The sequence below is a fragment of the Scaptodrosophila lebanonensis genome, unplaced genomic scaffold (genome assembly GCF_003285725.1).
Source record: "Scaptodrosophila lebanonensis strain 11010-0011.00,11010-0021.00 unplaced genomic scaffold, SlebRS2 tig00000053-arrow-pilon, whole genome shotgun sequence".
Lineage (NCBI taxonomy): Eukaryota > Metazoa > Arthropoda > Insecta > Diptera > Drosophilidae > Scaptodrosophila > Scaptodrosophila lebanonensis.
In genome coordinates, this window is record NW_022060548.1 from 8,514,547 (window position 1) to 8,541,550 (window position 27,004).

The 27,004-nt window shown below is 33.6% G+C and overlaps 1 protein-coding gene across 1 annotated transcript; it reads left to right on the forward strand.

Moving 5' to 3' along the window:
• Positions 1-18,298: 18,298 nt before the first annotated feature.
• LOC115623925 (atrial natriuretic peptide receptor 3) lies at positions 18,299-20,487 on the forward strand. Its single transcript, XM_030518484.1, has 4 exons — positions 18,299-18,743; positions 19,886-20,069; positions 20,131-20,339; positions 20,420-20,487. Exons 1-4 carry the CDS (start codon positions 18,299-18,301, stop codon positions 20,485-20,487), a joined length of 906 nt encoding a protein of 301 aa, XP_030374344.1.
• Positions 20,488-27,004: the final 6,517 nt, after the last annotated feature.

A 27,004-nucleotide genomic window follows, 5' to 3' on the forward strand; every position in this document is an offset into this window, starting at 1 on the left:
TTTGTTGCCTCAAAATTTTTACGTAAGCGCCAGCGGGGAGCAATTTTGTGCAAAATTCAAAGACAAGTCGACGGCGAATTATAATGCAAAGATATGTTAATACTATACCATTGAGATCAGAGTTAAGCTGTGTGTAGAATAAAATTAATTTGTCTGAAACAGTGGTTGGCTTTATTGTTGAATAATTATTGATGCTGCTTAACACAATCGTAAGGCTTATTTGATTTATTTGATATCTTCAAATTATTAACTTCTTTTTGGCAAACAAGGAGTTCAATTTTCACAAGACAGCAAAAAAAATGTTGGGCATTGCAGAAATCGAGAGCAGATAGTGTGCAGCATAGTGTAACTTATCGCGGATATTTACAAAAGCGTAACAGAAATTATGCTTTTATTAAAAAATGAATAATATTATTAAATATATATTAAATTAATAATATTATTATTAAATGCACAGGGTTTTTAAATTTCTAAATAGTTGTAGGCCATTAAATTCTGGAAAATGAGCAACCAAATTATTTTCAAAGTCAAGAGGGTTCAACATTTCTTAACTCGCTTTGTATAGAACACAAAAGTTAGAGGAAAAATTAAATTATATTAAATTAAAATTTTTGCATTTTTAATTTTTTTGCTTGCGATATCATTTTAAAGCTATTTATATTTATTTTAATCAAATAATTAAATAATAATCTGATCGGAACTGAGTTTAATAGCATTTGGTTTTATTTTTAAGTAACCTATGCCATACAAGTACATCAGATTTATGCTGAAAAAACTATAGCTTGCTTGCTTTTAATAGAAGTGTTATTAATCTGCGCATTTCATATTAAACAGTCTGCTTGAATATTAATAATAAATGTTGTGAGTAAATCAGAAATCTCAGTAATGGACGGAAATTAATTAAAAGTAAATACCCTTGCATAATAAATGCTCTGTGCTGAAATGAATGACAAACTTTGTCAATCATTAAGCTTTTAATTATGCAACCTATTAGTGACTAATGACACAATTGCTGATTGCATTTCAGCAGCAGGAGCGGCAGCAGCCGACAACAAAGCATTTGCATACACAAAAGGACGAGCGCACTTAAAAACCATTTCCTGACGCACACACTCCAAAGTGAAAAACAGAGCAATCGCTGCAACAGCAACAGCAACAACAACAATCAGATGGCGCCGGCGGGTTTTCCTTTTTGTTTCACGTGGAAAAATGTTGTTCGTATTGTCTGCGATGCGTTGAAATGCGCAGCTGGGGCATTAAACGCTATTAATTTTGTGTATTTAAAGCTCGAGAGGCGCGACGAGCACTTTCGCAGGTGTGCTGCGACCACACGGCGTATGAACAATATTGCGTAGCCGACGTGTGCAACATTTCTGCATTTATGCAAATGAAAAAAGACGCTCTAAGTGTAGACAATTTGACAGGTTTGTGGGGCGCATGGGAAAAGAAATTAAAAAGCATACTCAACGCAGCAACGGTGCAATAAATAATCCGAGCTTGGCAATGCAAATAGTTTAGAAAATACGAATATTGCTGAAAAATATTAAAAGGTAATAGTTCGGTTTTATTTCCTTTGTATATAAATGTAAGCTGTGATTTGACGTCGATAAATGTTGTTTACGGATTGCTATTATGGCCTTTAAGGCGAATATTGAGTAAGCCATCCTCATGCCGGAAAATTTTGTTTGAGGGGGGGAAGATGCGCTACTGCAAAGCTAGCCGAGGTAACTAAATTAATGAATTCGTCTTCTATAAATAATATAAATATTGAAACTAAAGCATTTTTGTTCTTTTATTTGAATTTTTTCAAATAAACCAGGATAAAATCTTTATACTCTCTGGGCAACATTCCTAGTTCTTCAAAGAGTGTTTAAGTTTCTTAGATTGCTTTTAAATTAGAGTTTATAATTCATAAATAACTAAACAATAATAAGTAATAATGAAACATATTACATATGCCAATGGCTTCAAATTGTTTGACTTTTATATAATAAATAAAAACATTTCCTTTTTTGATTTTTATTGAACGAATACTGAATACAATAATTCATGTTTAGAATCAATATTTGTATCAATCAGCAGCAATTTAATAAGCCAACATTATTTGGCTGCGAGTTGTGAGTTTCTAACTGTCTGTTAAGCTAAGCTTGTTAATTTTTTGTTGTTAATTCAAGGGCTAGCAATATTTCTACAACACGGTTTTATTTATTTCATAATCGGTTTATAATAACGCTTTATCTAAATTATGGATTAGTCTGTCTATAAATTTTCATATGGCTTTTATTTTATAACACTATGATATATAAATATATAAATTTCACAAAAAAGTATTCCTAAAATATTTAAACTCAGCATTCCTATCACGGCTTTATTAAATAATGAAACTATATATGGTTCTGCGCATAGATAAGAGAAATCAATATACCAAGTTTTGGCTTCCTAGCTGTTATGATTTAAAGGATATTTGTGGAAAACGAACAAATTTTGATCGATTCGATCGATATATGTATGTATGTAGTATGTGGGTCTGCCACGTTTCCTTCTTTCTGTTACATACATTTTGCATAAAGATTAGTAAGCTCTTCACTCCATCGGGTGCAAAATAAAAAGTGCAATATTTTGCTTTAAAAAAAAATTAAGTATTGCTCTATAAAAATTTTGATAGACTTTACCAAAGACTTTTTCAATTCAAAATCAATTAGTCAAATATATTTTAATTTGTGAGTAGAAAAAAAAAAAAAATTAAATATGAATATAAAAATGTTGATAGACTTTACCAAAGACTTTTTCAATTCAAAATCAATTAGTCAAATATATTTTAATTTGTGAGTAGAAAAAAAAAAAAATTAAATATGACTATAAAAATGTTGATAGACTCTACCAAAGACTTTTTCAATTCAAAATCAATTAGTCAAATATATTTTAATTTGTGAATAGAAATTTTCAGCGTCTTTTAATTAAAAGACATTTCTAACAAGGGTCTGCCAAGTTTCTAGAGTTTCCAGATATAAGAAGTGCCTTTGTTAAAAAAATTTAAATATGACTAAAATAATTTTTAAATTCAAAATCATGTCAAGATGCAAAAATATATTTTAATTAGTGTGTAGAAATTCACGTAGTATTTTACTTAACAGACAATCCACATAAATTGAAAAGAAATTTAATCTCATGTATGTTCATCATTTGTTTAAGTTCCAACAAATCCCAAAAATGCATTTATTTTATTTTATTTTTTAGTGTGCAGCAGCAAGCAAGAGACAAAGTATTTATTTGCAAATTAACGGCTAACAGAAGCTAACAGCTGTTAAGCTGACAGCGCGTTAACAGCGTTACGAGCTTATCGTAACAGTGGTGTTGAGAGCGACAGCGCTGTTAACGGCGCGCAGTAAGCTTTCTTATCACTAACGGTCACCTGTTATTGTTGAGTTGGCGGCGTTGGTGAAAAGTGTGGGAATAGTGAGTGTGTGTGTGTGTGTGTGTGGGTCGGGTCGCCGTGCTGGGCCAGAGCTTTTCAATAGTTCGCCAATAATAGTGAACACACATAACGGGCCACATATCAGTTAAATTTCGGCAAGACGCGCGTATCGAGGCCGGCAGCACACAAGGCGCGCGTGTGTGGTTCTAACGGAAATTTTTGTCGATGTACGCGCTCTAAGTATGTGCGACCGAAATTCGCGCATTTGTTATTATTGTTATTATTTTTCGACAGCTCGTGATTGTGTTTGTGATTTTGTTCGTACACCCCTCATATCAGTTTGTTTGCTTTGCATTGGGCATATAAATGTTTTTAGTGAGTAAACAAATCGTGGCAAACATACAAGTATGTACGAACGCAGAATAGAGAATTGAAAAATGTTGAAAATAAAGTTGAAATAGTAGTAGAAAACACAAAAGTGAAGTTGAAAGTGCAAGAAATCTCAAAGAATAACTAAACTTTAGAGACAACAGCCAAAGGAGCAACAATTTTCAGTCAGCAATGCAAACAATTTCACATCAAAGCGGTAAGCTGGGCACAGAATTGTTTGCTTGTCCGCAGCACCGGACGGACAACAGTAGTCGATAATTGTCGAGCATTTAAGCACGGCTTTGGACGGTCTTGCAGCCTCCCAATTGGCAGTTTTGTGTTCGTGTTGCCGTTGCTGTTTACGTTGGCTTACTGGGCGTATCGGTGAAAAATAAATAAATAAATAAATAAATACGCTTCCAGCAAATGCTCAGGGGGCGTGTCTGCTAAATGCAAATCATTGCGAAATATTCTTTGCCAGCGAGGGTAAGCGTCTGAAAGCATCTGTAAGGTGTTGGCATATTGAAATAAATGTCTGTTAGTCGTGTACTTTCTTGTGGCATGCCCCAACCATTGTTATTTCTCTGAGTATGTGGGGCGCATGTGAGCACATGAAGTTGCCTCTTTGGCTTATGCAAAGGCTTTTCAATTGCTTTCCCACTCGCATAGATGAGTGTTGTTACAAGAGTGTTGCATAAAAGATGGTTTTAAAAGTTTAAGGAGTTGTAGTTTTAAAAACTGAACACTTGTAAGAGTTAGAAGTTCCAAATATAGTATGTTTTTCTTTTGACAAATTGCTGTTGAAATTTTATTCAACTTTTAGTGAAAACATTTGTGTACTTTGATCCGAAAAGTTTGCAGTAGCTTTAAACAAGCATGGTGTGCCGAAATACCTTATCGATCTTTAGTCTAGCAGGTCAGCAGGTTATTTTGTTTGTATTTTAGTCATTATATCTATTTTAGTTCAATTACTAAACACTTATTGCATTTATTGGTTATTTATTTATATTGGCAAGAAATTTCTTTGAGTTCTTTACATAAGTATGAAGAAAAATCATGTCCAAAATATTGTAATTGTTTCTTTTAACAAAGAAACTCCATATTTTCATTTAATACGACTCGAAGAATGGTAAATCTGAATAAAATAATCTACTATACATAGACCATCTTTGAACTTTCTTCACTCGACCAAATAAAGTTTCCCAGACTCAGACTTGAACACATAAATCCTACATATTTTTGTTTGTGTTGGCTTTATTTAAAAGCTAAATAGTTATGGAATAGGTTAAAAACATAGTGAGAAATTAAGCTAATAATATATAGAGAAAAGAAAAGAAGAATCAAGAAAAATCGGTGCATTTCATTGCAGAAATTGACAGGTCCAGGAGATAATGCCATTTCAACCTTTTCAGGTGTTTGCAGTTGTCCTCAGGTGGTTCTCATGGTCTGCGACGCTTTTAAGGTGGAACTTTAGAGCTTGTACTAAAGAAATCTAATAAGAAATCTCTCAATTTTGCACTAGTCCCATAAAAAATATGTAACTACGCCAAATTCTCGAAATGTTCATTACTTTTCAACCACAGAGCCAATTTTCCAGCAGATCCCATCTTCCTTATCTCAAAAGCCCATTTAAAGACTAAATTGTAAAACTTTTAAAGAAGGCATTTAAATTCTCAATGTTCAATGTTTTTAACTCAAGTTTTTCTAAATAATTCCTTCTAACAATTTAAAGATCCATGTATTGTTTTATGAACACTTTAAAAAGCAGTTAATCCTCCTTAAAATAAAGTAATAAATAAGTTATAAGCTTTTTGGTTTGAAAATATTGCAACACACGTGCTTTAGAAGCGAGAAATTTTTTGTGAGTTTAAAATCCTCGTCATATTCGAAAAAATTATTTTTAGAATCCTTCCAGTCTGTTGGGCAACGGTCTTCCACGTGTCTATCGTTATTGCAAATGCTTATTTGTCAGACGGAAACACACACAAACACATACCACAGGCGCCACAGAATTTGCATAAATCAAATGCATACTAAACACTTTTTAAAACTTTAAGCTTGCACAAAGAAATTGAAAATTTCGTGCTAAGAGGATAACAATGAAGCCAAGCTGTGTCGAAAAGGGTTCGCGCCACAGTTTGAAGGCCATCACTTTGTTTAAAGGACATAAAAAGTCAAATGGTGCCGGAGGTAGAAGGTTAAATAAGAAATCTGTCATATACTACGAGTACAATCGTGCATGTAAATTATTTTTCGTGCAGATAAAAGCCTTTAGTTAAAGCCATTAAAAATTAATAAAAATGAATATTGCTACATCGATATATGGCCTTTCGCGCAAGCAATTTGTTTCCACGATTTTTCTAAGAAAATTAATAAAAACTTAAAATTAATAAACGTAAATTAAACATATGCCGTATGTCAATTTAAATTAAAATATTGAATAGAAAATTACTTGATGCTATTAATAATCGACTGGACATTAAGAATTCGATGATAAAGAAAACGCAGAACCAATTGTTGAAGGGAACTAGAACTGGGTTTGAAGATCTTAACATATTAAAAATGGGGTCTGATATTAATTTAAACATGGAGACAAGTACCTGATTAATACGATAATTTTGTTCTAAAAAATTCTAAACTCTAAGGAAGTGAAAAAAGCAACACGATCAGAAATATTCTATATAATTTTCTGGAACTCTGTAACAGCTGCGTTCATTTAGACAATATTAAGGGTTTGGCAGGGCAGCTAGGTAAGAGTACTCTGCAATTTTCTATTATAAATTGACTTGCGAATAAAGGCTAGTTGGTAAAGAATTGCTAATAATCCTGTCAACTTTTGTTCGCATTACATTTCTTTGGTGACCCTCTTTCCGTAAATTATTAGTTTCCATTTATGCATAGTCCTTTGACAATTATTATCCACAAACCGTTTGAAAAGTCAATTATAAACTATTAATAGCCATTGGCCACGCTTTGCTTTTAGCCTTTGGCAAGCATTAGCGAGCGTTTTCTTTTACCGCTGACCCCTCCTTTCCCTTGTCGTCTGGCAGTTTGTAATTTTCTAAATTAATTTAGTGGCACAACCTCACACTTGCAGCGCAACAGTCAAATGCAATTGCTTTTCCATTTAAATTGAAGTGGGAAGTTGAGTCCAGACTGCTCTTGTGTGCCTTTATTGTTGTGTTATGCGTTTGATAAAGTTTTAAAATACTATTTGGCGTTGTCATGTTTTGTGGCTAAGGACCATTAGTTATGCACTTATAAATAAATTCAAACAAACTACAGCAGATAGCTACTGACTTCTACAGGACTCTTGAAAGGATAAAACGACGGTAAAGCAATGATTGATGGCATTGGCCTCATTTTGTTTTGTAGAACTTGCAATTTCTTTGAATAAATAATAATAATAAATAATAAATCAAATAAAAAAGTGGTGGATTGATGTGACAAATGTTAAATTTATATATTTAAAATATGTAAATTTTTAATTTTTCTGTTATGAAAGGAATTATTGTGTACGGCTGTGATTTACAATTTTATTTCTGCTTTTGGAACTTTTTTTTGTCAATGCCACTACAAATCTTTAATGTGACTGAAAAGTGGAACTTTTAACAAGATAGAACGCTACAGTCGAGTAAGCCCGACAGTAAAATAGCCTGTACTCTCCACAAAAAAAGAAAAATTAAAAAAAAAAAAATTTAAAAAAAAAATTAAATTATTAAAAAAAATTAATGAATTAATTAATTAAATTAAATTAGAATATATGTTTATGTTTAGTTTTAACAGCATACATTTACATCACGTACCTATGCGTGTTTATATGCGTGTATGTATGCAGCACAAAGTTGAACCAAAGCAGCAACAACAACAACAGCTGCGGGCAGCGCTGCCGACAGAGGCAGCGCATGAGCAGCGATTTTACTTATGGCTATAACTTTCTTCAGAATTGACCTATCATGATGAAATTTGGCACACGGACACATTAGTACTAACTGGATGTACCTACCAAAATTGATTTCAAAATTCCGAGAATTACGGAAGTTATAAGAAAAAACACGAATTGCGGGGGAGTGGGGGGGTGCATCGAAAAAAAACTCAAACTCGTACTTTCTCGGTCTTAGGAGAATATGGAAACCAAGTTTGGTTATTCTAGCTCTTATACTTTCTGAGATCCTTGCGTTCATACGGACAGACGGACAGACAGACGGACAGACGGACAGACGGACAGACGGACGGACGGACAAGGCTATATCGACTCGGCTTCTCATCCTGATCAAGAATATATATACTTTGTGGGGTCTGCCACGCCTCCTTCTGTGTGTTACATACATGCGCACAAAACTAGTATAGCCTTTCACCCTTTGGGTACAGGCTATAAAAATAGCTTGAAATAATTGATTTTTGTCCTGCCACGGACCTTGGTCACTTTATTGCAATTTTACGCCTCGTTTTCCGGTAATAAAATCTACCTGCGCTTTAATTTCAATTTAAATGCGCCACACAGAGTTAAAGGACAATACACTTTGTATAGCGACGAATCCTGTTACGATTCAATGGATCCTAAATGCCTAAAAGTGGAAATGCACGAACCGATGGAGTGGAAATACTATTTGACAATTGATGGGACTGAATAGTATATATACAAAGAATTATTGCACAGAAAAAAAGCTCTTGGTGATGTTTTAAAATGAATTTAAAGCCTAACATGTTTCAAAATATTTGATAAAATGTTGTTGAGTTTGGAAAATTCAGACAAACAAGCCTATATTCAGAAAAAAATTAGATTTTAATTGATTGAATATTGATGGAAAAAAAATAATGTCTAACAGTTATTTAAAAGAAGTATTATTGCTTTTATGATATTAACAAATAAGTTTATATATATATTATAAATTAAAATAAAGATATGTTTTCATATTACAATATAATTTAAACTTAAAGACCTACTGCAAACAATTGCCATAAACTAATGGTTGAGTTTCTTCCAAAACATGATCCACAATTATATAAAAAACTTGCCAGACATTGTCAAAGTATATTATTTATTGATTTTATTTGTAGAGCTGATTCATCGTTAAGACTATTCATGCTTAACGATTCTGTAAATCTGACTAGTTTAAATCTGACGAATATATTGTACATCTGACGAATATACATCTCACGAATATATATCTGATGAATATACATCTGACGAATATACATCTGAAGAATATACATCTGAAGAATAGACAGATAGCGATTTAGTACGAACATCAATGCCATCAGCTGAGGCAAGAAGTAATCTACCGCTGGGGAGTACACCTAGATTTCTATTTACACCCTGGTCTAATAATTTGACGACTTTCAAAAACAGATGGGTGTCCTGATGCATGTTATTTTTCCTGTAATAATCTGGGTATAAATCTGAGCATTATGTGTGTGTGTCTATGAAGCCAAACACACCTGATTTATACATATAAATCGAATGTGCAGGCATCTACCATTAGCCTACAAATCTGACGCGTAGACAGCTGACTCGCAAAAAATATGACTTTCTTTAATTCACGCCTACCCGAAGCCTCTTGTACTTGAAATCTGCAGAAATGTTGTCAAACCTGTTAGTTCAATTTATTTGAATGGAAATGAAACGAATCTCCATATCTATTTCCCCTAGTATTGAAATATGATTCTCTGCTAAAATGAAGCAATGTGGTATTCAAAAATTGCGTATTTCTCTTAGTAAATACATATAATGCTTGTTGCTTTTTTAAAGTCTGAATGCAATCATTCGCACTGGAGTTTCTGAAGCCTCTGCTTGAAAATTTAAAGGCAGGAATAAAAGGAGAAAAAAAAGAATTCGATATAAAAACCATAAATTGACTAAATAATGAATTTAAACGCTAAAAAAACGTTTTAGTTTAAATGCAAAAAAATATATATAAAAAAGCGATGAATTTAAATAGAAGCTGATATGCAGTTTATTCTAACAACCAAACTTTCAGATATATTAAGCATGTAAAGATTCTCTATATGCATAAAAAAATACAATTCAGAGAATCCTTTAAAATGTTGATTTAACTGCTTAAGAAACGATATTAATTTTTTAATTAAATTAATTGAAATTTACGGTTCAAATACAATTTAAATTATTATACGAGCTACTAAGTTTCCAGGAAGTGCCATGAAATTAAATAGAAGCTGATATGCAGTTTATTCTAACAACCAAACTTTCAGAGATTATTTTATTAAAAATATGAAGATTCTTTATGGGCATAAAATAAAAACAATTCAGAGAAACCTTTAAAATATTAATTTAACAACTAAAGTAACAACTAAATATCCCAATCAAATTTATGGTTCAAATACAATGTAAATTATTATATGAGCTTTGAAAACGAACTTAGTAAGTTTCCAAAAAGTGCCCTGAATTTAAATAGAAGTTGCTGTTACGTACGTCTATCATAAATTCTATTCGTAAACCTTGCTAGTTTATGAATCAAATGTCAGGGGAGTTAAGCGTATGCTTTAGTCGAATTAAAAAGCACGCGTATTCATTACGACAACTGCCTTTAATGCACGTCCGCTTAATTGTTAAATTATAGAGCGCCTCATAAATTGAATCAAACATTTTTAAAGCTTCATTTAATTAAGTAGAGTCCTGCTGGTTCATGGAAATTGCTGCCAAGCCTGTTGACAAGCCATTGGTTTTTAGCAGCCACAGACACCAACACGCAGGCCAAGTTGCATGTGGCATATGGATGTGGCATGCAGGGCAAGTGGATGGAGCGACGACCACAAGCACATATTGTTTACATAAAATTTAATACGCCCGCATATTTCGTATTTGTTGATGATGGCCTTTCTGTTTATTATACTAATTAAATTTCACATATACTTATGTACGAGTATATATGTACAAGTATGTTTGCTTTCTTCATGTTCGCGTCAGATCCTCCCAGAACGGACATTCAAGTGGTGTCTAGTTCAAGTGGCAAGTAGTGTCTGTGGCTTGTCATTGTTGAGTCAAAATGTCTGCTTTAGTATAGGTTTCGTCTCCCTTGTTTTTCACTTAAAACATCCAAATTGCATTTCCCAGCAACAACAACAATGAGCTTTTGATACTGAAATTTAATTTCAGCTTCGCGCTGGACATTGCAGAACCAAAGTCCGCGGGCAAACACAACTATTTCTTAAAAAAAAAAACAAAAATATAATCAGTTCTTTTTTGTTGTTTGATTTTTTTGTTATTGGAAATTAAATAAGTAAACCTATTTTAACGACTAATATGATTAAGTTTATAATGGGGCTTTCTCATGCGTGGCACTTACCCGAACTCGGGTACTTTTAATCTCCTTTAAATCAATCGGTTTTTCTACTTTGCTATACGTTTGTCCTAAAAATGGGTTGCTTTAATCGCACTAAGATTATATTAAAACAAAACTTATCTGACTTAACTAATAATACGTTGTGGACTTGGTTTCTGTTTTATTTTCCCACTCCAGTATGGGGCGTCTATATTTAAATATAGCCAACCAATTGCGAAACCAAAACTAATGCGTGCCTTAAAAATGCATAAATAAAACCTAATACTGCTAGGCTATAGCCAAGTATGATGAATGGATATTTAAATTGTAAAAATTCTTGGCTAGATTTAAAAGCAATTTATAAAACATGTGTGCTGGTGTTTAGGTAACTGGTATCGTGCCTCTTAACTTATAGATTTGTGGGCATAAATAGTTTTATGCAGTCCCCACATTTTCATCGTTTGTTTTTTCCTTTTCTATTTCTTTCTTTTTTTTGCAATCTTATCAGCCACAGTGGTGCGTTGATTGCGCATTCAGAAATAAACAAAAGTCTATAAATAGCTGCAGGGCATAATCACAGACAGGGTTTTCATTTTTTGTGCAAAAATTGCAAGACAATAAAAAGTTGATTGTCGCACAATACTGTTTGATTCGTACATAACATCTATTGGGAGAGCTGGCTTGGGTGCGAAGGGGGCGATGACTTTCTTCAACCTCCATCACAAATTGGCAATGAAATAAGCGTCCTCCTACCAAGCTTCTTTTTAAAAATATCTAGAAGCCTTGTAGTTCAGTGCATTAGTCATTAAGTGTTCAACTATCTGAAGTGCGCAGCGATAAGTCTTTGAAATCCTGACCTAATGCTTAAAGGATAAGTGTTGCAGTCAAGAGCATTTCCAGGGCATGCTATATACTTGTATGCTATTAGTAATAAGGAACTATTAGTAATATAGCACTTCACTCTCTAATATATCTGTACGCATTTCTGTGTTATTGCTGATTAAATCAAATGCAAGTTTCTAACCTAATTGTGATAAGATAAAAATTACCAAACTTTCTCATCACAACAATTCAATTTTCACGTGGATAGATAAGGCAAGTTTATTTTTCTAACACATAAATTATATTTAAATTTCATCATTTAGCGGCTTATACGTTGTTTTGTGTGCTAAGATGATAATCCAAATCATTTATGATAGTTTCAAGTTTTTTTGTTTATTTCATAAAAGACAGCTGGCAGTCGAATAAATGAACTTATTCATAAAATAATGGAATAATTAAAGTTAAAGAACTAAAAGTCTGCTTATTATTTCATTGTTTATTAATTGTTAGCTTTGGCGGCTATTTTTCTTTTTCTTACCAAAAACTAACCGGATTAAGTAGAATACTTTGCTTTTTTGTTTATAAGTAAAAATAATAATAAATATAAATATGGAAACTAATATTATAAAAATCCGTTAGTTGTTTCTTTTATAAATAATTGGATCGCAACACAAGGAAGGAATTTCTTTTTTAAAACACTCTTTTTTACAAAACAACAAATCCCATTTGAATATTGCGCCCATGCATAAGAAACTTTACTATCGAGTGGTTAGCACTGCTTTGTCCTCAAAACTCTGCAGCCCTGGGGCGAAGCGTTGTTTTTTTTTTTGCAAAAACAGCTGATTTGGTGCGAAAAAATATAAACGCGCAATTTTCAACCGCAGCATTTCGTTTTAATTACATTAAACAATAATAAAAGTGTAAAATTACAAAAAAAAAACATACTCAATGTTTTAACAATATTTTTAAATAAACATATATTTATAAATTCGACAAAACATAACAGTTGCCGTAGTAGAACAACAAGATTTTACTTTAAAGTAAACGTCAAAAGAGTGCAAATTGGTTAGATATGTGGGAATTTATGTACAAACATATGTAATATATGTGTTTTGGAACCGTAATATATAATTAACTCACGTATTTATATATCTAACGGTTTATAAAAGAATATGAACCCAAAGACATATAAAATAACAATTTTTAACAACACAAAGTTGACACTCAATAGCAATCAACTAAATTAATATTAATAATTGGACTTTCTTGTGCAACAAATACTTTAAGTCCTTTTTAACTCCACTCCGTCGTCAAAGTTGTCTTTAAAGACTCCATGAAGGTTATTCACTTTCCAGTCTTTTACGCTGCAGATTCTAAATACGATGCTTGTAGATCTGAAAAATTCGGAAAATTTAAATTACAATTATGTTTGGGGTCGTTATTCTGTTGAAACAAAAATGTCCTGTAAAAAAGTGTTTTTCTCTTTGTGCCTCATTAGAATCTAGAAATGTTTCCAAATCGGCATATTATATCATATACATAGCTGGCTTATGAATGATCGGTATAAAAACGAAACATAGAACCAAAACCTGTTTTGTTTCTTTCGATATCGTTCTCGATAGTTCAACATAACGAATTGGAATGATTGGCATAACAAATACAGTGAAAACTCGCTTGGCCGGACACTCACGGTCGGACAATTTTTGTCCGCTTAAGGGGATACTTAAATAAGTTATACACCGATCGAATGTTTTAGAAAAAGTGTCCGCCCAAGAGAGTGTCCTTTAAGGGACTTTTCACTGTACTGTTGCGGGAAAAATTGTGGATACTGGGTATTCAAATGAAGAGAGTCTGTCACGACTTCAACGTTCTACGCGTCATAATTTTAAATTTTGTTCTACCTTAGCACGCGGAGAGTATTTGTTGAAATTATAATCTTAATTGCGTTTTACAACTCGAGTTATATTTGAAGTACTGAAGCATTTTAGCTTATCTATTGTTTATCGATCTACACAATGCAGCCTAAATCCCCAAGTTCGAGCCTCTAAACATAGATAGGCTTACTTCCTCCACCAGTTGAGTGCTTGATAAATCACTAAACAACAACAAGGCTAACAAGTTGCCGGCCAAAATATGTGCATGTGGCGAAGTACGAGGCTTAATGTCAATAAGCTTACCGAGCAAGGGAACGCGTGTTTTTATAAATTCGCAGCCATAAGTACCGTGCGTGATACGGTCTATATACAATATTATATATATATGTACATAGTACTATATAGTATGTGGTATGTACAGAGTATATAAAGGCTGCACTGCAGTGTCAATTGTGGGCCATGATTGATTCGTTTGTTTCAGTTGCGCAGCTGAAGTTGAAAAGGGGGAAGCATTGGATCGTCACTCTTATAGTTACGCCTAATCAGTCACCACTTGCTAGCTAAAAATAAACCCAAATCGGGTGTCGATAACTGGCCGCAAGTTTATGCCAATTTGTTAAAAACAAATTATATTTGATATTAATTTTATTTTCCCTAATGAGTTTGCTGCCCCTCCTCTCTGTTATTTTTAGTGAATTCTTTTTTTATACGAGCACATATCATTCGATGGGCAAAGTCAATGCAAATAGTGTGCTTTTAATATGATTGATGTGTGTGTTCGGTTTACGGGTACGCGGCTTTGATCGCCAAGTCACGATGGGCTTTGATGGAAGGTGTGCTGAATTTTATCACATGACCGTTGAACCTTATACGCGAATAATACAAACATATTTGCTTGATAATTTATTAAATTTTTGTTGTGCTAATTAACTAAAATTACTGTCTGGAACATTTTTTTTGCGACTCACAGCTGTAAGTAAATTTTGACTGCTGATTGGCATTTCTAATCATTATATTTTAAGGTAATTATTAAATATAAAATATGTTAGTACAAGTTTGCATTCAAGGTTTGGAGTCTATTTTTCCCCATTTAGAGTGAGAATTTTCTGAAATTTAGCGCTTACTTGTGAATCACAAATCAATCGGTCAGGTCAAACTGTTATAAACAAATGTAGATGGTATTATTACATATAATCCATGTGAAATAATCTAGCTTGTCCCATGAAGTTAGTTTTAAATTGTGAACAAATATTTAAAATCTCTTTTTGGGGATTCTTACTTCTGTGATTATTATTAGATATACATATGTATGAATTCTGATTCTAAACACAACAATACTATAAACATTTATGGGTACTGTTAACCCTAGAAAAGCTAAAAAATTTTATAGGTTTTATCTTGCTTTACATTCTAGGTAAGAGTTGCTTCCTTTTTGTAAAAAAAAACATTACTACTTTCGAAACCTTGTAATTTAACAGAAACGTCTTCATACCCTTTACCTGAAGGGTAGAAATGTATGTAACGGGCAGAAGAACGCATCACCTATGTAATGTTATTACTACATTAATATATGATCAGCGTGACTAGACGACTCAGTATAGATAAGTCTGTATGTATGAACAGCAATAACTTTTAAACCATAGCAGCTAGAAACACAAAACTTGGTATGTAGACTTGTCCTATAAAGATATATGAAGAAAAAAAAACTATCACACGCATGGTAAAGAAACGATTCTAAGTGAACAGCATTTGTTTGCAAATTAGCTTTAGAGGAACTGCAATTACTTATCTGCCTTCCTGGGCAACTAGACAAGTATTCGAGAAAGAAAGCTTGATGAATTCTCAGTATTTTAATTGAATGTTCGTTTTCCGTGCAGACGCCCCCACTGCGGCACGAGGCCCGCTTCCATCTTGTGGCGCCAATCACATGGGGCTATTTACTCATGATAAGAGAACATGCCTCCCCCGCACATCCACCCTCCACACACCAACAGACACGCGCCCACAATACTCTACACCACCCCACACGATAGTATTAGCAATCGGAGCAACCGTTCGATTTATTAATGGAGTCGCTTTTTTCTGTTTATTCAGCCGTCTCTGACAAGCATGGAAACAAATGTTCCACTAAGCGCTGATTTGTACAACATGGCGTATGCTTGATGCGAAGTTCTTTCCTTTCATTTTATCAATTTAATGTGCAAATAAATTAGATAACACTCTACTCAACTCATTAATTGCAACAACATCAGAAATTAATGCGAAACAATTGAAAATACGAAACACGTATGGATTGAACAAAAAATGAAGTCACTAAATGGGCCTTTGCTCAGATAAGATTAGGAATTTCTGCTGCAAGCTAAAGCTATTTTTGGAACTTCGTCCAGACATTCTGGAGGTGTCAAAAGCTGTATAGTTTGTGACGAGCAGGTTAAGTGCCAGACGAATAGAATAGAACGGAACGACCTTGTCAGCCATTCGTAGAACACATTCCCATTGTATCTGCTTATCAAATATACTCGCAACTACCAAACAATTCCAGCGAACAGATTGTCACAAACAATGCGCAAAATATTTTATTAACAATTGGCATTAATGCTTGTTCATTCGCTTGTGACCGCACTGATAAAATTCAATTCAATTCAATTCAAATGGAACAACAGCACAGGTCCGTCCACTTATAAATACTCGTATGTGTCGATTAGTCGCCCATCGATGACTCAATCGCTAAGCGAAAAAATATAGATGGCAGATCATAAAAGCTCAACACGTCAGCTATGCCAGCAGTTCTCTAATGCCAAATAAGTTGTTTACGGCACACCATAAAAAAAATTGTGGAAATCATTTAACGAGAAGGTAGAACTTCTTGTATTGCTCAGAGTTTTGGGCGCTGTGCGAGCCTCTAAATGCATACATACTACACATATGTATAATCGTACGATATTTGATGGTATTTTATATATGGCTATAGATATAGCGACTTTGTCAACATGTTTGTGGTCAAACGCTCGAATGCAGTTGAACAAACGATAAGTTTTCGACCAAATATAGAGCAAGAGAAGGTAGCTTCTACTTACAAAAGAAAGTAGAAGAAAAAATTCCAATAAATGAAAAAACGGTTGATTATTTTCCAATATTAAACTTTCTTTTAACCATACGACATTTTTTATTTTCATATTATAAATATTTTTTATAGATTTTTTTCTAGTTTTACGAATTTTAAAATCCTGCATTTAAGCTATTGAGCTGTGAATAAATTTTTATTCAGAATCAAAATAAGAATCTTTTTAAGACATTACTTATTCTTTATGAGAACTCAATACGATGCTTTCTAAGCAACAAAGTATCACAGTAACAAAAAAATATTTAAGGCAAAAATAATAAAAAATTACTTTTCTCTTAATGCAAAACATTTCAAATAACTTGTGTTTGTTTCATAAAAATACTTTAAATAAGTAATGGGAACCTTTTTAAATTGACATTTGGATCTAATCTTATTAGTTTTTACTGAGACAAGTTGTGTTTTTACTGATACCTAAAGTTTTGTATTTATTTTGAATATTCCATGGACTTTTTTATATATGAGCTTTTTTAATACTATTATTAAATTTTCAAATACTATATGTATACAAATTCAAGCTGGAAAAATGACGAATTTCATCAAAAAAGGTTTCGATTTTTTTTGTTTGTTAATTTTATAAGAGTATTAATTTTTAAGGGGGCAAGGCCGTTCATATGTATGAAGGCTATCTGGCACGATTTGGGTTGCGAGATGACTCTTAATTTTTTTTTTTTTTCATATGATCGCTCTCTGGCGAAATTGGGTTGGCGCTAAGAATGGGAAAAATTGACTTATATTCATGGCACTAATCAATAGAAACAACAAAAATAGTTACACAAAATTACTTAACATACTCGTCACAAAATAATTTGCATATTTTTTTCATATGTCCAAATATTTAATATTTTGTGTTTAAATTTCCACTCAAGCGCAGTCGCTTTTTTCTTCGTCGATTTCACATTTTCACATGGTGGTCTAATGGTGCTAATTTAGTCTCCTCGCAGACAATGCTTGAACTAATATTTGCCATTTAGGGCCGCAATAGTCATTAATAATAGCCATTAATAACGAGGTACTAAATCAAGCGAAAAATTGGCCATTAAAGTCTTAACGACTTATGGCTGATATGCCATTCAACTGCCAAGTAGCTACGGTTTCTAAAAGTTAGATTCATTTCAGATGTGGCTAGGATGGGACTGCAACTGCAGCGGCAACTCGACTCGGCAGTCAAAGCAACTTAATTAGCCAGGGAACACAAGCACATCAACACACTCACACACACACACACACACACATAGCTGTATCTATATCGAAGTGAAAGCTAATCAGAGGCAACCAAAGAGGCATCACAATCAGAGTCGCGACGATGACGATTATGCTAATCAGTGTGAATGCGAGGTGGGAACCTGAGACCCTTGCAGCGGCGCCAAACAAAATCCAATTACCAAACACTGCGAGTTGCACATCATTAGAAATGTTTCCATCCCGCAATACCAACAACAACAACAACCGTAGACACACTGTTAGTGGTATTACTAGCATAAGGATAATTGTATATTTGACGTTACTGTTCCTGATCTCGTTGCCCGCCACCTTAGCCAAATGCCGTGACGAACGTCCGCGGAGCTGTGAAGCGATTTGTGCCACCGGTGATCCGACACGAAATTGCACAATACGGGCATTGGTGCTCCTGCCCGATGACAACATGTATCAGGCCTCTCTGCCGCGTGTCCTTCCCATTCTGAAGGTGGCGGAACAGCAGCTGCGCGCAAAGTCCTTGATACCACCGCATATAGACTTTGAGTGGCTGCCCCACAACACCAAATGCGATGCTTCGCTGGCTGTCATTAAGGCCATGGATGGGGTCATCAAGCAGTGTGCTCAGGTCATATTTGGGCCAGTCTGCGACTATTCGTTGGGTAAGTTTCGAAAATTCATTGATTTATGAAAATATAAATGATCTTTCAAGTCAGTTGCGAAATTAAAAAGTTGGTCACCTAAATATTAAGATAAAATGTATAGACTTTTAAAAAAGTCAAAGTTAAGGTTAAAAAGTTGGTTTTCAATTATTAACTGACTAAACTATCAAATCAATTTGTTCTTTCAAAAACGTAGCCTTTTATTTCAGCTTGATTAAAACAAGAGAAAAAGTCCTACACCCTTCGGGGTCACTAAAATATAAACTATATATTTTTTAATCAATTTTATGTAATTCGGCTATCTGTCTCTTTTAATGCCAGGCAGACTCTTTGGGGCCACCAAACATAACGTCTACCCCAGCACGATTTAAAGTATTAAAAAACCCAATAGCTTAAAGGACATTTTAAAAACTTAAAGTCCGTTTCTTATAGCTAGTTCGTGTTTTTTTTAATATATTTTAATAATTTAATAATTTTACAAATCACAGACTTTTCTAACCCAACTTGATTTTTTTTCAAAAAATCGCAAAAACTTGACTCTCCCGCAAGGACGTATGCAGTTTGTTCAAAAGGGAAATAATGCGTTAAAATAATAATTTATGCGTACAATCAACAGCAAAACTTCCATAAATCCAACTAAGTTCCATTTTAGCGCGAAATAGTGCGCCATAATAATGAATGTGTGATCGACTTTAGATTACGAAATTTTGTTCTAAAAATGAGGCTATGGCTACCCCCTGCCCCCTCTGCACGCCCTTGCTCTTCGGGGTCACCATATTATCAAGTTAATTTACCTGCTATTCCAGCGCGATTTCAGCAGCAGTTAAAGTCCTAGACCTCTCTGTCTAAACAACTATAAGGCCAGTTCGGCAAAGTACTAGGAAAACATTCCTATTCATACAGTCCTATTTAATTTGGAAGGCACCTTGTAGTCAGCCTTTTTTTAAATTTTCAATTCCATGTTATGTAATCTGATATCTGCTTCAACTACAACTACAAAATATAAAGTTTGTTTAGAGCACAGGCTATTTGTGAAATAAATAGCTGGTATACTTCAGCTTTAAGTTAAATTTTGAATTGTATTCCGATAGATGCTTAAGTTTACTTAAACTACTCTAATGCATAAAAATTCTATTTGGCAGCTGCTGTCAGTCGCATAACTAAGTACTTCAATAGTGAGGGCACACCACTCATAACCGTTGGTGGCTCCACTTACGATTTCGAGCAGAAGAAAACCGATTGCAGTGATGAGTTCTATATGCTGTTACGCACAGGAATGCTGAGTTTCGAGACCATCTCCGAATTGACCATAAATGTCATGAAACGGTTAGTAGGTTTTGGCAATTGAAAGTTTTATTATTGAATCAATCACACCACACACCCACAGCCACAACTGGTCGCATTCAATTTTCTACTATGAGGCGAATGGTCAACGGAGCGTGGCCGGCAAGCACACCTGCTTCCTAATGATGAAATCTCTGGGCAAACAAATGCGCAAGGAGAACATGACGTTTGCACAATATCCTCTGGAGCCGAACACGACACACGATATGCGGATGGAGGAAATGCGTCGCGAAATTGGCAATAAACATGCAAGTAAGTGCATAAATAAATAGGAATGCTGAACGGGGGCCATGATTTTAACAACGCTGTTATGTGTCGCCTGCTGTTATCAGCGCTGCTAAGCCATAACAGAATGAAGCTTCTCTGTAAAGCTTTCAGAGTACTGTTGTATGCGCTGTAAAGACTTAACAGTACATTGCGCGAAGGGGCTCTGTTAAGAGAATATTGTTGAAGTGAGGCTATATTTATTTCTAATATTGCGAATCTAGTCAGGAGAATTTTACATTAAGTCGATTTTTAAAAAATATATTTATTTTTTCCCTTTTCTAAAATTAGTTTCGTACATTTTATATGGTATCATTATTTGAAAAAGGTTGTTACTTTTAAGCTTTAACACTTTTACTTAAACTTTTAAACTCAACTGATGAATTCGATTTATTAGCGTTTCGACCTTTGTGCAATGAATTCGATTGGCACGACAGCCAAAGACAAACATCAACGAATCTATGAGATTACTCTTGCCACTATCATTGGCACCAATGATGGCTGTGAAAGAGCGATGAAATGGTCCGGGGCTGACCTCGCCCGCATAGCTTTTAAAATTGTGAATCACAATGCGTTTGATTATCAAACGCGGTCCTCTACTCTCTCCAGAGCAGTCTGCCAGCACTTGTGGCGGTATAAAAATATCATCAATGCGCATTCTCACCTCCTCATCATCTACAATTAGGGCATTGTTCACAGGGTCTTCTGCCATTGCTAGGTCTTCCTCTGCTTGAGGGCGTCGCTTTTGTGACTAAATTTCTTCAATTTGGTTGCCTTCCATTGATCAGCAATTACACTAGTTGCTAATTAGTATAATTAAGTTGCTTTTTTCTTTAAAATTAAATGCAAAAAGTCAATTTTTCAAGGCCGTACAAATAGGACGTCAAATTCAAATTAATGCAGTATAACATACTACTTTGTTTTTATTGAAATTTGCTTAGATTGGATATTCGGATAAAATAATAATAAACAAAAGTTTTCACAATTCTATATACTTGTATGTCATCTTTTGAATATTTTTTTATAAAATATTTGTAATATGTTGTCAATATAACAATATTTGTGCTTAACCGTTTTAGTAAATAGTCTTCACTTTTACATTTTTTTCGGCTCTAAAAAAAACAACAAAATTTTTAATAATATTATTATGAAATGTTTAAATATTTTCAAAATAATAAAAAATATTTTCTCTGCAGATTATTTTAAAAATATCGCCAACCAAAGTTTCGGCGAAGCATTGCTCATAAGCTTTAACAGTGCTGTAATGACTTAACAGCGCCTTACGTTTGGTGCTCTCTTATCAGAATATGAGAGTTTTAAAAGAATTTGCAACAACTGTTGGTGTCAACTTAGCCGGGACAACCACCAAACAATTGCATATCTGAAAGCTTTTGGTTGCTGAATGTACCTACAGTGCGTATCAGCAATGTGTCTGTTATGTTGAAGGATTAAAAAATTAAAAGTTGTATGAGAGCTGCTTAAATCGAATATATCTTGAAATATATAAATATAAGTACACGTAGACAAAATATTTAAAACCTTAACTAAAACTAAGTCTTGTCTGATTTTTTGACGGATTTTTTCATTGCATTATATTCGGGTTTTTTTTCTTGGATTTTTAAAGCGTTGGATAAAATCAATAAAAAATAAAACAGCCACAATCTCAGACATCAATAATGCAATGATAACGAAATAGATTTTTCAAGCTATTTTTTTATGTTTTGTTTAAAAAGAACTGCGTTGGCCGATTTAGGTCGGAAATGTCTCGTTTTGTTTAATGACTTGTTGACTTTTTGAGAATAGCTTCTTGCTTGCTTCCTTGCTGCTGAAAAAAGTGGACAACAGATTTTCCCAGTCCTCCACTGAATCAATTTTTCTGTCATCCGGAAATTTTTGAAATGCCAGAAAAAGGCTCCATATCTGGAATATATGATAAATGCAATATTTACAAAACCAAAATAAATAAAAAAAAAAAATAATTTCAATTTATTTAAACATTGAAAAACTCTTTATTTGTAGAACTATTGCAGTCTTCTAAAGTTTTCTCTCTATAATAATTAATTCCCTAAGAAATGAAAAGAAAGTGTATCAAAGCTTTTCTCTCTGTGTGCTGTTATCTTGCCAGCATTCCCACGCTCGCATTTTACTGAATATATAAACAAACGCCATCGTAAAAGCTTTCTCGCCATTCGCGACACGTGCGTTCAAAGCTTTTTCGAAATTGGCGCCAACAGGCAGGCAAACAGCTGAGCCCACGCACACCAACGCACTCTCAATGCAAAATGCCGGCTGGACACCCTCACATCCACACACGCACACGCCCTCGGAGTCAGCTTCACTTTCGAATTTTCGAGCTTCCCGATACTCTGCAAGTTGCACTTCGCAGACAAAGCTGGCGCAGCGCCAGACGCCGGTGATAAACCGTTATGTGCGCACGACAAACGCGGAGAGTTTAAAGCCAAATTGTTTAACAAACAAAGCAATTAGTTCCCCGTTTCGTAAAGTACCAAGGTTTATGCAAACACAAATACACGCTCGTAAAAAAGTGGTAAAATTGACAACAAAACTAACAGAACGAGTTAACGAACTTGTGATTAATATTATTAATTTTATTGTTATTGTGTTTTGCGAATGACTGTGCGTTATTTATTTTAAAATCAATCTGTGTGTGTTTTTTTTTAATTGAAGTAGTTTTACGTTACAAGGTTTGTAAGAAAAATGCATTCAAAGGAAAGCAGAATTGAAAAGTATAAGTGATTCAAAAACCAAAAATTTTTATTAATGATTTTATAGCTAAACTCTTCCTTAACATTTGTAGTTTTTCTCCCAATTACTTAAAGAGCTGTCAGATCTTACACATTTTTAAAATCCTAATCCGTTACAACATTGAAAAACATCTAAGTAAAAAATCTAAAATATTCGATTTTCAAATAAATGTAATCACAAATTTATATTTTATACATTTTTAAAGTATTATATTACTTATTTATAGATGAGTATACAATATTGAATGTTGAGAAAAAGGCGTATATTGTTTGTGGAAATTTCTACCAAATATATTACAAATATTTATATAGAATTATATTACTGGTTCGCAGCGAAAATCAATTGATTTTTTTTGCGTTTTCCCACCGATTTCCCCTTAGATTGAAAATATAATGCAAAAGTATTTTAAATATAGCATACTTTTGGGGGCCTTATTCTGGTTTTTTTTTATTTTTTTTTTATAAAACTTTTATAAAACTTTAGATTATATCAGTGGAAAATCGAAGAAACTTTGAAAAATAAATGCATTTCAATTTTCTTGCATTATGAAATTTCAAATTAGTTTGAAAAGAAACCAAGTATATAAATAATTTTGAAATGACTTAGCTGCAGGCTGAAATTGAAAAATTTAATTGCAAAGTTGTTGAAATGGTTATGTTTTTGTTATATAAAAAGGATAAAAGTTGTTCGAAAAAAACGATTGCTTCTTCTATGAAATTCAACTAATCAGCTTTTTAAATTAATTTAAATTTGTTGAAATGGTTATGTTTTTGTTATATAAAAAGGATAAAAGTTGTTCGAAAAAAACGATTGCTTCTTCTATGAAATTCAACTAATCAGCTTTTTAAATTAATTTAAATTTGTTGAAATGGTTATGTTTTTGTTATATAAAAAGGATAAAAGTTGTTCGAAAAAAACGATTGCTTCTTCTATGAAATTCAACTAATCAGCTTTTTAAATTAATTTAAATTTGTTGAAATGGTTATGTTTTTGTTATATAAAAAGGATAAAAGTTGTTCGAAAAAAACGATTGCTTCTTCTATGAAATTCAACTAATCAGCTTTTTAAATTAATTTAAATTTGTTGAAATGGTTATGTTTTTGTTATATAAAAAGGATAAAAGTTGTTCGAAAAAAACGATTGCTTCTTCTATGAAATTCAACTAATCAGCTTTTTAAATTAAATGGAAAAATAAATGCATTTCAATTTTCTTGCATTATGAAATTTCAAATTAGTTTGAAAAGAAACCAAGTATATAAATAATTTTGAAATGACTTAGCTGCAGGCTGAAATTGAAAAATTTAATTGCAAATGGCGCCACTTTTGAACTCAAAATTTTATATGGTTTTGTTTATTTTGATAATTATTACCTTTTTTCTGCATGAAAATGTCGTCGAACGACTTTTAATTGGGCTATCTGTAAAACTGAACAGATTAGCTATTTTTTGGTGATGGTTTTCACTCGGTATTGGTTTTGGAAAGAAGTAGGATTATATATAATATATATAATAATATATTTATAATAATATATCAATCCGATGTCAATCGGGATCTTCAGTATATGTCTATTTCTCGCCATTATTCGCATAACTGGGAATCTAATTTTCTAAAAAAGTCAAGTGATAGTCGCAGCGGGTTTGGTATTTGTAGTTTTTTTTCAATAATTGTGATTCTTCAACTGCTGCTCTAACTATTTCATGGGTATTGTGCCAAGAGCACATCAACTGGCTCATTACCAATAATAACAATATTTTCATTTTATTATTAATGTTAAAATTATTCGCATTATAAACTTGTGCATTATATGATTTTTCTATTTTGCGATTTGTACATTTGTATTAGGTTTTTCGAGAAATGCTCATGGCATTTAAATAAGAGTTAAATATAAAATGGAAAAAACCTAAAAAAAATAAGTAATCATTAGTAACATCCTGCACTTAAAGCAAACAGGCAACATGTAACACAGCTGCAATTTTTAAGGCTCAAAGGCCGACGACTCGCAGCTGCGAGCAGTGATTAATGATTATCACATGTCGTCCACAACTGTGCATATCGGATATATCTATGTATATATAGTAGAGAAGGAGAAGAAAACAAAAGCAACAACAGCCCCAACTGCTGAGTAATGTTTTTCATTCTTTTTTGCAGCCCTCTTCGTCACATCCTTAAGCTATTTAGGAAAATAAAGCATTTATGCAAATAACTTTGTGGAATTTTTTCCGTTATGCTTCATAGAAATTAATATAAATTCTAAAGGAATGCTTCAAATGCATTTGTTGGAATTTTAATCCACCACCCTACCTCCCTCCACCACTCCTTTTTCAAACTCTGACTAAGACAAATTTTAAAAAAGTCGTTACACATTAGTCTTTGTCATACCAAATTGTGGAGAATTTTGCTCCTACCTGTCTGCAATGAATTTTAGTTTCAGCAATTTTTGTGTGTGTGTGTGTCCTTTTTAAGGACTTAGCCCCCTCTCTCCCCTTTGCCCGCCAATTCGCCCTTTGAAGCTGGAGCTGCCCTTTCGCCAACGAGTTGGCATCAAAACCGGCTCATTGTTATGCATTGAATGCAGCTATTTTAACTGCTTTTCACGCTGCGTTTGCCACGCTCAGCAAACTGCGACAAAAACAAAAAAGCGGAAGCAATAACAATGACAGCCATTTAACGTAGGTTAGGGTTTCTTGGCAATGCTTCAGAACTATCGTGCTGGCCCTTTTGGGACACGTGTGAGCTGTCGAAGAACAATAAAAAATGTGACTACATGCGTTCAACACAAATGAAAAGTTTGTGAAAAGCTGTGGAAAAAGGTGGCATGAACATGTGGTGTCTTACAAAACAAATATGATTTTTGCCTCTCGTTGAAAGTTGCATAATTGTGCGGCAGTGTTTCATGAAATTCCAAAGGATATTCTATCATAAAACACAAATATTTTTCTTGTCTTTTTATTATCTCACAACTTGATGATATGATTTCAAAATGTAAATAGTTTCATGAAATTGAAATTGAAAATTGATAGTTGAGTGACAATTTAATTTAAATTAAATCAATCTCACACTCTACGAAAAGGAGGTCCCTTCTGTGTTCAAAAATCGATTAATAGGTAGCTGTGTAGGAGAAAACGTGATATTCTTTACTAGAAAGTTATGCTTTAGTTTTGATTGTTGCGCTTAATACTTAATGAGGGGATGACGGCTATAAAATAGTTGGCAAAGTAGCACGGCAAACGATGAAAGGACAATTTGCCAGGATGCCTGCTAGTTAATGATTAAAGGTTTGAGACTTTGGAGATTACTTTAAGGACTACATATATTAGTCTTTGTCGACAGCCAGGCTGCTTTCAAGGCCCTGTCATCGCACGCCACAAATAGCTAACTAAACCGCATTTTTTAATAAACAAATAAACAAATATTAGTGGCAACCATTGGGTTCCCGGGCTTTCTAGCAGACCAGGCTACTAGAGAGCGATCGAGTGCGTGAAAAGGGGATGACCTTAAAAATCACTAGCAGGAATATTTAGGGCTATGCCACCTTATATCTAAATATATTTTTTATTCATATTAATGTCAACAAACATTGATTGTCGACATAGGAGAACAATATAAAATCATCTTATGAGGTAGAAAAGCGTAAGTAGGACGCCCTCGACCCGACCCGGTGGGGGCTTGTTATTTGCCTTTCGGCTAGCTGTGCCCCGTTATCCTAAAAGAACATGGAAGCTCCATCACTTTGTTACGAACAGGATTTGGGAAGTTAACAGGACACTTCAGCAATGACAGAATACTTTTTCTGCCTTAGTTTAGGAGCTGAGGAGGGAATTGAAAGCACCCAACACCTCCTGTGATTATCCTATACTTCTAACCCAATGTCTGGACAACCCATTCAG

Excerpts from the sequence above, each read along its gene's own strand:
- LOC115623925 (XM_030518484.1), top strand. The coding sequence starts at position 18,299 with ATGTTTCCATCCCGCAATACCAACAACAACAACAACCGTAGACACACT. Across the intron at positions 18,744-19,885 it reads AGTCTGCGACTATTCGTTGG|CTGCTGTCAGTCGCATAACT; the intron begins GTAAGTTTCGAA and ends TCTATTTGGCAG. Across the intron at positions 20,070-20,130 it reads ACCATAAATGTCATGAAACG|CCACAACTGGTCGCATTCAA; the intron begins GTTAGTAGGTTT and ends ACACACCCACAG.